The 12,208-nt window shown below is 35.0% G+C and overlaps 1 protein-coding gene across 1 annotated transcript; it reads left to right on the forward strand.

The window, feature by feature from the left end:
* Nucleotides 1–2,376: 2,376 nt before the first annotated feature.
* On the forward strand, nucleotides 2,377–11,899 carry LOC123879610 (zinc finger protein 808-like). The gene is made up of 9 exons (XM_045927402.1): nucleotides 2,377–2,641; nucleotides 3,504–3,678; nucleotides 3,764–3,856; nucleotides 3,941–4,075; nucleotides 4,198–4,662; nucleotides 4,774–4,871; nucleotides 5,044–5,117; nucleotides 6,302–7,921; nucleotides 10,760–11,899. Exons 1-9 carry the CDS (start codon nucleotides 2,562–2,564, stop codon nucleotides 11,725–11,727), a joined length of 3,708 nt encoding a protein of 1,235 aa, XP_045783358.1. The 5' UTR covers nucleotides 2,377–2,561; the 3' UTR covers nucleotides 11,728–11,899.
* The last annotated feature ends 309 nt before the right edge of the window (nucleotides 11,900–12,208 follow it).

The raw sequence follows: 12,208 nt of genomic DNA on the forward strand, positions 1-12,208 counted from the left end.
CAATTTTTTTTATTTAAAAAAAGCATGGAAAACTTAAAAGTTTTTTGAATCCATTATTGCCCCTTGATCCTATTTCTGAGATGCGGCTACATGCCCAACAATGCTTTATACAACGTCATAGCTTCTGCCGTTAAACAACACGTTGAACTGAGTGGCTACACTAACGGTTAACGGTTGGCGTTAAAATGTCCTCGTTTCAAGATTGACGTTGACGCCGCTCAAGGTTTAATGAATAAGTATCAATTTTTATTTTATGAATATATTTTATCATTACCGAAGGAAGAAAAGAGAATACAAAGAAAGAGAAGATGGTGGACTATACAAATGCACAGGAAAATCCAGAAGTAAGATGGCATCATCATTACATAATATTTAACGAATGTTTTTATTTCTTTTGCGGAATGTATAGAATAGCGAATAGTGCTTATTATCCTATTTAAAACTATTTTTTGCAAATGATTAGTTTTTTGATAGGTAATGATAACATTATTTCATACATAATGATCAGTTCATCGTCGGCCGGCGATCAGTGTTTGACAAGTTTCTAAAGTTACCCATTCCCACAGTACCTGTGGTGTTGTCAACTTAATCAATTATCAATCTGTGTTAGTCAATAACGTACTGCTCTGTGGTAGTGCAGTGACCAGAGACGTGCTACCTAAACATGATTGTGCACTTCAGCTTTAATTCCCTGCAAAAATGAATTCTATTGCATTAGCATAAAGTCCAATTTCTAATACAATTATGCTAAGCGGAAAAACGAGCCGAGCGAGAGGTCTATAAATTGGAGTGTGTCACTGTCTAATGGATTGCAAGCATAAAAAAATATTTTCTATGGTACGAATTATGATGTAGCTCACAAAGTTCTTATTCATTGTTTATTTAATTTCAAACAACAAGATTACTTTCTTTTGTTTTCGCAGTAATTTTCATACTGTTATCTTTATTTTATAATGTCATTAAAATATCATTTAGTTTAAAAAGTATTATAAATATTTTTTTTAATTAATAGGATGACAACACTGGGTGTCAAGCAAAACAATATGGCGAACATTCTGTACTATACTATACAGAAGTAGTAAGGTAACCATAATTTGATTGTTTAATGGAAGTGTTTTTTTCTGTTTATCGATAGATTTCTCAAAAATGAAGACTTAAGGCAAAAAAGGATCGCTGTCGTTCCAGGAAATATCACCAAATATTCGGCAGTTTGCGGAATGCATTTTAAAGCGGAAGATTTTGCTACGGCTTCGTGTGCACTGAATTTTTTTTAAAAAGAAACGCTGTACCATCAATTTTCCCAAAAGTATGCCTTGCTTACGAACTTCCTAAAACTGTTTAGGACCTAAACACATGCACCAGATTATACAAAATAATTTTACTTACCTATATTATAGGTACCCATACTTAACATGACTGGTACTTTTTCGCAGAACAAAAAAAAATTGAATTTCTCTACTTTTATAACTACAGCGCGGCAGACTATGGCCTAAACCTTTATCATTCTGAGAAGAGACCCGTGCTCAGTAGTGAGCGGCGATGGGTTATCATGATGATTCATCCTCTCCTATTCTCGTATAATCCGTCAAATGTCTTACATTATCAAATCGTGTTGTCACCCTAATAGAAAGGGACACAATCCAATTTAGCGCTATCTCAATAGGCTCGTTTTTGGTGTCTCAGTGCACAATCTTGTTTAGGTAGCATGTCTCTGGCAGTGACTGATCTACATATTTGTCAAAAGGGCTAGAACCAAGAGCCGTAGAACCAATTTTTAAAAACGCATAAATTTTGACCCACTTTGACCCTTTGAACCATTGAACATGATGGTCTTTGAATAAGTTAACTAACTGCACCTACTTTTACGCATATGACCTCAATTCCACGATAAATTATGTACTCCAATGAATATTGTTACGATAGATGTATTCTGAGCAATGGATAAGAACATTTATTTATACGTGACATTGTATTTTTTAATTATTGTATTTTTTAATTATTGTATTTTTTTTTGTGACATTGTATTTTTTAATTAATTACATACCATTAAATTAACTCAAAATTGTTATTTACATTTCATAATTTTCATAATTGTTAACAATAGAATTGTAATTGTTTTAATCACCAATGTTATACTTTGCAGCGCCCTGACGGGGCTTCATGTTGTAATAATATTTTTTATGATGAAGACATGAATGCAAATAAAGAAAGAATAAAGAAAGAATAAAGAATAAAGTACCTTATTCAATTTTGACAGAGCTCAAAGAGCAAAGAGGAACCCAGAGCCGTAAAATCACTAATAACGTAGTGTTTACATACTCTTTGATCATTAAAAAAAATTTTTTTGACACTAAGAACTAAGAAATGTTTTCAAAAAATGTGGAAATAAATTTTAACCGAGAAATTAAAGAATTTTTCCTTGTTTTTTTCCAATACTATTGTTTAATTCGCGATTGCGGAGTAATTTTCTGGTGAATAGCGTAATGTGAAATGTAAATCGTAGTTTGTTAGCCACTTTCATTGGTCAGTGCAAAGGTTGGAGAAACTACAAATCATTGAAAATGCGTTGTTGTGTGCCATTCTGCACAAATACTCCCACCAATGTGTCCACATCTGAGGCGAAGGGGATCAGTTTTCACGCGTGAGTTTATTCAATATTTGAGTTTACTCTCACATCCTAGCTGTAGCCGTAGTTAAGGTGATACTTACGCGTGTCTCCATACAAACGTATTACATCTAATAATCTACTACTTGTTGTGCTAGATCTAAAGCTAAGCCAGATATATCTCTCCATTATCCGCTTTGTCTTAATAGAATAGAATAGATTTTTATTCAAATAAACTTTTACAAGTGCTTTTGAATCGTCAAAATAGTTAACCACTGGTTCGGAATGCCATTCCTACCGAGTAGAACCAGCAAGAAACTCGGCGGTTGCTCTTTTTAATTGTCCAATTTACAATAATATTCCTTAGTATACAAGCAATTGCAGCCCTGTGCATTACTACAATGAATATAGTATAATATTATATTGGGTGTTAATTTTGATAGTAATGAGTAATGACTCTTGAAACATCTCTGTTTAAGCCAGTATTTGAGGCAAGTTCGTGAGTAAATAAACCATGTAAGAAACTACAAAATTTCCAAAACTATTTGGTGGTGACACATCACATATTTTGCTCTTGAGTTTTCTTGCCCTAAAATGTTGATTGCAATAGCTTGCTCTTGAAACGACCATGGCGAGCGCTTTTTAGTTTTTTTCAATTATTTATCTACCTACGTAGTACCAAAAATTAATAAAAGAAAAAAGAATAAAAGTTCTCATTTGCAAAGCTTAAATTTAAAGTTATACTTATGATATGGTTTCCTCCTACAATATCAAAAGTCCTTAAAAGTTAAGAAGGTTAAACCAGCATTCTAAATGCTGGTTTAATTTGGTTAAACATTAGTTGAGGAAGGTTCACAAGGCTGGCTACTGCTAGTATAACATAAATGGTAATTTCCAGTCTCCCCAGTGATGTGTGTCTGCGCGCTGCTTGGCTCAGAGCCCTCGGCAAACAAGACAGTCAGCTACCAGACTCTGCTGTGGTCTGCTCCCAGCATTTTCTTGATGATGAAATTTATGAAACAGAAAGTGGCTTAAGGCAGATTGCTACTGGTGCTGTTCCTTCAACAGTGCAGGTAGTTACTTCTTTATAATGTACCTAATGTTATATATTGTGAATCAAAAGTAGAAATAATTGTAAACTGTTAAATATGTTTCCAGGTTTGCGTGATATGCCTAGACACTGACAGCAAGCTGTATCCAATGAGTAAACACAAATTGGAAGAAGCATATGAGCGGTTAACCGGATATCCAGTAAGTTGTTGATTTATGATCCATAGTAATTGTATTATTTCAGGAATGTTTGTATATTTTAATTATAATAGTATTTTGTTTCAGTTGTATGATCAAGGAAACCTGAAACGAACACTTTGCGTACAATGTGCTCAGAGACTAATAAACTTTAGTAGATTCAGAGACAAGAGCTTGAGAGCCCGTGCACTGATGATGGACTTAGTTGAAAAACATGAATTAGTGAGTACTTAAAGCACTACTTAATATAAACTTAATAGTTTGCACCTTAGCTGTAATATTTGCTTTTCATTATAATGTTAACAATGATGTAATCATTCAAACATAAACTTATTTCCCAACAGATAACACGGCGACATATCAAAGGGATAAACCGCACAAAGAACCAACTAATGAGTAATTTTGTGATGAAAACTCTAGGACCTGACCACTGTGACTTATACATACTGGACTCCTCAGACAAACAGACAGAATCAGAGCCAATCAAAAGAGAGAATGAAGAAAGTTATGACTCGCCGGTTGATGAAGACATGGAAGTGGCAGAGGAAGATGACAATACTGCAGACAGTGTCAATGATGAGTTGGATGCATGTAACGAGGAGTGCTTCTCTGACAATAGCATAATGTTGGAAACAAAGCTGCTGGATGATGTTATTTGCAAAGCTCTGGAGAACCCAGTATTTGCAGAACAAGTGTCTGAAATACCGGATCTGTTAAAGTGCGAAAGTGCTGCCTTCCAATGTGCTTTATGTTCTGAGGAGTTTGTTAGTGAACATGCGTACATGCAACATATGCACATGCATGACCAGGTGAGTCTTCACTATGGAACACTTGCGTCAATTTGTGTTCATGTGATAATGTGTTCAGTGCTCCGCTCACACTCAAAGGACAGAAATGTAACGCCTTTGTTTTGTTTTCAGCAGAACAGTGACGGTTATGCTGACTGTAGCACGTCTCAAGTATGCAAGCCTCATACAGCCGTGAGCTCCTCACACTCTCCACACTTCACTGAGAACAAGTCAGTATACCTACCATTACTATTTCACAATACAACATATTTCAGAGTGTACACTTGTACAATATCGTAATTCAATTTTCCTACTCTATGAGTACCTGCTCTGTACAGCACAGCTGCATGCTAGCGAGGACCTCCCCAGTACACTGTAGATACATTCCAATATATCTTACAGGCAGGCCATTCCTCTGAGCCAGGCCTCGAGCTCGTCTGCACACAGCCCGTCTGCACACTCACCTCAAACTGCAGGTCAGTGACCATTTCACTCATTTATATAGCTTATTATTTACTAGCCGACCCGAATAACTTTGTTCCACCTTATAGGCAATAAATGAGCGGATTTTGGATTTTAAGTTAAATTTTTCACTAGGATAATAAATATAAATACAAGTGTAAATTAAAAATTAGTAACTCCTCCAACAAGTGAAGGTTACAGTAACTAGAAAAGAGCTGATAACTTTCAAACGGTTGAACCGATTTTCTTGGATTATAGCTAAGAATACTCTCGATTCGATCAAGCCACCTTTCAAACAAAAAAAAACTAAATCAAAATCAGTTTATTAGTTTAGGAGCTACAATGCCACAGACTTTAGACAGACAGCTGTTTGGGTCGGTGGTTAAAAAAAATTAAGTATTTGAATGATTCTTTATTGGCCATGTATTTTGGTGCATGGGTTGCACTCTTCAGTGGCAGTTCGGCTTGGTTCAACCTAATGAAAGTTAAGCGCTCCGTTTCTATTTTGACGTACATGTCGACTCAATACTGCTGAAGCGATCGACGACACCGCAGCAAATCGTTGTCAGCATTTTGACGAATGATCAAACGATATTCGTAATAATTCACCGAGCTAACCTTCTCGGTAGTTTCTTCGCCAAAAAAAAAAAACAGTAGAATGAGTATTTTGTATGTAAAACTTATATCCATAATTTCAGCACAGTTATAAAGGCGCGAAGTTATTCTGAAACATATAAAAGTTTCCCTAACCGAGAAAGCCAATACAAACAAGTACTTGCAACTGATATTTCGCCTCTGAGGATTTCAGTTATCAGGTGAATGTGTGTGTCTAGGGACAATGAATATTAAAAAAAGGCTTGTAGTTAAACAATATAAAACTCACGTTAAAGTAAAACTGTTGCAAGCAACTGTTGTTGTTTTTGTAAGTTGCAAGTTCTGCGAACACAACTCTAAAATATATTAAAGTAAGTTAGCATTTAAACTGTCCTGAGTGCTATTCGTCATAGATGTCAAAATTACTTTTATCTGAATGACAGATGTCTCCTACATAGTTATTGCCGCAGTCACAGCATCATGTATGAGCCGGCACATTACGCTTAAAAATGGGAAATTAATATCCATCTATATGGGAGTTGGACTTTCCAAGTTCCGCTCAACGAAAATTTTTATAAGCTAAGAAACAAATATTTTGTTTCAGTCGCTCCTCTGTCCGCGAGACTTGCGACGAGTAACGGAAACAAAGTGCAAGCTGAAGACGCCGATACAGTCCAGAAGAGTGAACCACTATTTAAAATTAACAATGTCGGATTAAACAACCAACTATTCAATACCAACAATATAACTGACATTAATAGATTGACTGATTGTGTGGTCATATTATATGATATTTTCAGAAAGCCCGAAGTAGGTGTACCAATACAAGGTGAATCACTGGCGACAATGCGACCAAGTATTAGTTCTTGGGACAGTCAGCGTCATATTGAAAAAGCCTCTAAAGATTTTAACTGTCAGGCAGTTACTTGGAATGAAGCCACTAGACATACGATAGGAGACATTCAACCAGTTACTAACAAACTGAAAGTTACTGAGCTTAATGCTACGAAAACTTCACAAAGTAAAACTTATTGTTCAAATAATTACAACAGTGAAGATAGTTTGCTTACTGAAAAGAATGGGTATATTTGTGATGTATGTAGACATAAGTTTAAACGGAAAAGTCTCTTAGTTAAACACATAAAGACTCACAGTGAAGTGAAACCGTTCACTTGCGAGTTTTGCCAATTCAAAGCCATACATAAATTTAGTTTAAAGAAACATATGCAAACTCACACGGGCGACAAACTATTTACTTGCGCGTTATGCGACTACAAATGTACACACAGTAGTAAACTAGTGCAACACATGAGAACTCACACGGGTGAAAAACCTTACATTTGTAAGTTTTGTGATTATAAATTTGTACGACCTAGTCAGTTAGTGAGCCACATGAGAACTCACACGGGTGAAAAACCTTTTACTTGCGAGTTTTGCGATTACAAATGTGCACTTAAGTATAATCTGGTGAGGCACAAAATAACTCACACGGGTGAAAAACCTTTTACTTGCGAGTTATGCGACTACAAATGTGCACAAAATAGTAATTTAGTGCAACACATGAGAACTCACACGGGTGAAAAACCTTACGTTTGTAAGTTATGTGATTATAAATTTGCACGAACTAGTCATTTAGTGAGACACATGAGAACTCACAATCGTGAAAAACCTTACATTTGTAAGTTTTGTGATTATAAATGTGCACTTAAGTATAATCTGGCGAGGCACAAATTAACTCACACGGGTGAAAAACCTTTTACTTGCGAGTTATGCGACTACAAATGTGCACAAAATAGTAATTTAGTGAGCCACATGAGAACTCACACGGGTGAAAAACCTTACGTTTGTAAGTTATGTGATTATAAATTTGCACGAACTAGTCATTTAGTGAGACACATGAGAACTCACACTGGTGAAAAACCTTACATTTGTAAGTTTTGTGATTATAAATTTGCACGAACTAGTCAGTTAGTGAGCCACATGAGAACTCACACGGGTGAAAAACCTTACGTTTGTAAGTTATGTGATTATGCACAATCAAGTCATTTAGTGAGACACATGAGTACTCACACGGGTGAAAAACCTTTTACTTGCGAGTTATGCGACTACAAATGTGCACAAAATAGTAGTTTAGTGCAACACATGAGAACTCACACGGGTGAAAAACCTTTTACTTGCGAGTTATGCCATTACAAATGTGCACGTAAGTCTAATCTGGCGAGGCATAAAATAACTCACACTGATACAAATCCTCCGTCATGTTCGTGAGCCGCACGCGGCACTCCGCCGCCGGCGCATGCTCAGGAGATACACTCTTGTTGAACTGTTTGCTGAAGCACTGTCATGTTGTATTATTATGAGTAATAAATATTGTGGCTAATTCTGTTGCACACAATCTCTAAACTGATATGGCTGGTCTAAATGTATTACAATTAATATAATAATGAAATAAAATAAAATTAAATAGAGTAGAAATAAAACTTACCTGCTACCTACTACGTTAATTACAAATTACTAATATGTACTCAAATTAAATATTTTTCTAATTATTCACAGGTTTTGTGTTTTTTTTTTAAGATAATCCATGACCAACTTCTTGTAAGTTCCCACACGAGTCGAAAAGATATCAATATTGCCAAAGCAATCATTATATGACTGCGTCATTCTCCATGGTGGCGAGCGCTCACCAGAATTTGTACGACATTTTAGAGTAGCAAAAAGTTTATGAGTTTGTTTACTGCGCACATGACTTCAAAGTTGAATTTTTTAACAGAGTTTACGAGTTAAGGGAATACAATAGTTATTTGTTCAACAAGATAGCAAAATTCATTTTTGCTGCGAGTGCCTAGTTTGAACCCCGAGCGGGCGAAGGATTCTATAATAGAATCACGAGCGTAGCGAGTGATTCCAAGTTAGAATCCTGAGTGTAGCGAGGGGTTTAAAGGCACAAGAAACAAAAATTTTGCTATCGTGTGATACATACAACTTTTCACCTCGATAGCGAAAACACAAGATCTAAGAAAATAATTATTTATTGAAACACTAAGATATTTTTATATTCATGTATATTACATGTTTATATGATAAAACCAGTTTCTGAGTAGATCTTCACACTTTTAACAAATTTCCAATCGTTAAATAATTCAAAGGCTTTCAAGTATTTTTCACGCCACTTTTCCGGAACAAAGTTTAATTCAGCGTTAGACACTGATTCCTTTAATAACTGATGGTTTTAAATTATCACTAGAATAACTCATTTTCTTATTTTTAAAACTTTTATAACAATTATCTACAAAGAAATTAGATAGGTATGTTTTTATTAAGCTTAAGACCTCATAGACAATTTTTCTTTTGTTTTTCCGCCATGTTTTATTCCTTTTTAATCTGCGTTCGGAATTGTGTCAATCATAAAATAAAATATATTAATAATAAATCAATATTAATTTTCTTTTACGTTTCATGTTATGTTACAGAATTATAAAGTCTAAAACACATTTTAACAAAAAGCAAATATTTCAAATAATAAAATAGAGAGTTAAAAAAATTGTCGAAATAAAATGTATGGGATATTCAATATTATATACAACATTTCCGAACGTTTCTTGTGACGATGAATTGAATAAATGCCAATCCAATGCATTCTAAAAAAAAATACACAAAATAAGAATAATTCATCTACGACTTACCAGGCTGCATGGTCTACGACTTTTGCCTTTCCTGAAGGGGATAAAATCAACATCATCATCATGAAAGAAAATACTTTTTCTCACACCAGTGAGAAAAAGTATTTTTTCTCACTGGTTTTAAGTTTCACAAAACCAGTGAGCAAAACTCAATGTTGCTCACTGGTTTTAGGCAGCAAAGGCGCCCTGTTTGAGCTAGAGAGGTGAAAAACATATTTATTATGACACAGATCAAATAAGAGCATAGCTTCAAGTTCTTTACGCCTCGAATGCAGTCAAGTATATTATATTTTCGAAGAAGTTAGTAATGGGATTCTAGCTTCTTACTTAGGGCGAGGGTCCAGTCTAAATCACACAAACTGTTAACAATATTATTTTTTATAACTAGCCTTAGGTTACTTTTCTAGAACTTAATAATTTGAAGATATGTACATTTATATTTATTGAAGTTTACTGTAACTCTTAATGTACGATTTTAGTTTTTAGTTTAAAATGATTAAAATATGATAGTAAAATTAATTACAATAATTTTATTTTGCCTCAACGGAGAGCCTCCCATCCAATCAACCTGATCGTTTTAAAACAGAAGACTTTAATTAACTGTTCCACTGAAGATATACAAGCTCTTTCACAATAATCAAAAATAAGAACTATGTTTTTTGTTTCAGTCGCTCCTCTGTCCGCGAGACTTGCGACGAATAACGGAAACAAAGTGCAAGCTGAAGACGCCGATACAGTCCAGAAGAGTAAACAACTATTTAAAATTAACAATGTCAAATTAAACGACCAATTATTATTATTAGATACCAACAATATAACTGACATGAATAGATTAACAGCTGATTGTGTGGTCATATTATATGATATTTTCAAAAAGCCCGAGGGAGGTGTACCAATAAAAAGTGAATCACTGGCGACAATGCCACCAAGTATTAGTTCTTGGAACAGTCAGTGTCATATTGAAAATGCCTCTAAAGATTTTAACTGTCAGGCAGTTACTTGGAATGAAGCCACTAGACATACGATAGGAGACATTCGACCAGTTACTATTAAACTGAAAGTTACTGAGCTTAATGTTACGAAAACTTCACAAAGTAAAACTTATTGTTCAAATAATTACAATAGTGATGATAGTTTGCTTAATGTCAAAAATGGGTATATTTGTGATGTATGCAGAAATACGTTTAAATGGAAAAGTCTCTTAGTTAAACACATAAAGACTCACAGTGAAGTGAAACCGTTCACTTGCAAGTTTTGCCAATTCAAAACTAAATATAAATTTAGTTTAAATAATCATATGCGAACTCACACGGGTGAAAAACCTTTTAATTGCGCATTATGCAAATATAAATGTGCGGATTCTAGAAATTTAGTGCAACACATGAGAACTCACACGGGTGAAAAACCTTACATTTGTAAGTTATGTGATTATAAATTTGCACGAACTAGTCAGTTAGTGAGACACATGAGAACTCACACTGGTGACAAACCTTTTACTTGCGAGCTATGTGATTACAAATGCTCACATAATAATAGATTAGTGCAACACATGACAACTCACACGGGTGAAAAACCTTTTACTTGCGAGTTATGCGACTACAAATCTACACAAAGTAGTCATCTAGTGCGACACATGAGAACTCACACGGGTGAAAAACCTTACATTTGTAAGTTATGTGAATATAAATGTGCAGAGAAAAGTCATTTAGTGCGCCACGTGAGAACTCACACGTGTGAAAAACCTTTTAATTGTACATTATGCAAATATAAATGTGCGGATTCTACAAATCTAGTGGAACACATGAGAATACACACGGGTGAAAAACCGTACATTTGTAAGTTATGTGATCATAAATTTGCACGAAGTAGTCAGTTAGTGAGCCACATGAGAACTCACACTGGTGACAAACCTTTTACTTGCGAGCTATGCGATTACAAATTTACACACTGTAGTAATCTAGTACGACACATGAGAATTCACACGGGTGAAAAACCTTACATTTGTAGGTTATGTGATTATAAATTTGCACGAACTAGTCAGTTAGTGAGCCACATGAGAACTCACACTGGTGACAAACCTTTTACTTGCGAGCTATGCGATTACAAATGTTCACATAATATTAGCTTAGTGCAACACATGAGAACTCACAAGGTTGAAAAACCTTACATTTGTAGGTTATGTGATTATAAATTTGCACGACCTAGTCAGTTAGTGAGCCACATGAGAACTCACACGGGTGAAAAACCTTTTGCTTGCGAGCTATGCGATTACAAATGTGCACGTAAGTCTAGTCTGGATAGGCACAGGAGAATTCACACTGATACAAATCCTCCGTCATGTTCGTGAGCTGCACGCGGCACTCCGCCGCCGGCGCATGCTCAGGAGATACACTCTTGTTGAACTGTTTGCTGAAGCATTGTCATGTTGTATTATTATCTATACATATAATAAAATTGTAGAAAAGTGGTGTCTGTACAATGGAAATATATAAAAAAAAGTAGCAGGGTTTGTTATTATATCGATGCCGAGCCCGAAATTGTAATTAATTTTTTTTTGTCTGTTTGTCTGTGTGTTTGTGCACGCTAATATCAGAAACGGCTTATTCGATTTAGATACGGTTTTCACTAATATATTGTAGTAAGCTTCACTTAACATTTAGTGTTTATTAATTCTTTAAATTGACATAACTTTTTTATCTATGAACCGATTGACATGAAATTTTCATGTCAATCGGTTCATAAATAAAAAAGTTATGTCAATTTAAAGAATCACGGCGAACATTTTTAACGTAAAGAGTAGGTACTACACGCCTCGCGTAAACGACGGT

Source organism: Maniola jurtina, chromosome 28 (genome assembly GCF_905333055.1).
Source record: "Maniola jurtina chromosome 28, ilManJurt1.1, whole genome shotgun sequence".
Classification (NCBI taxonomy): domain Eukaryota; kingdom Metazoa; phylum Arthropoda; class Insecta; order Lepidoptera; family Nymphalidae; genus Maniola; species Maniola jurtina.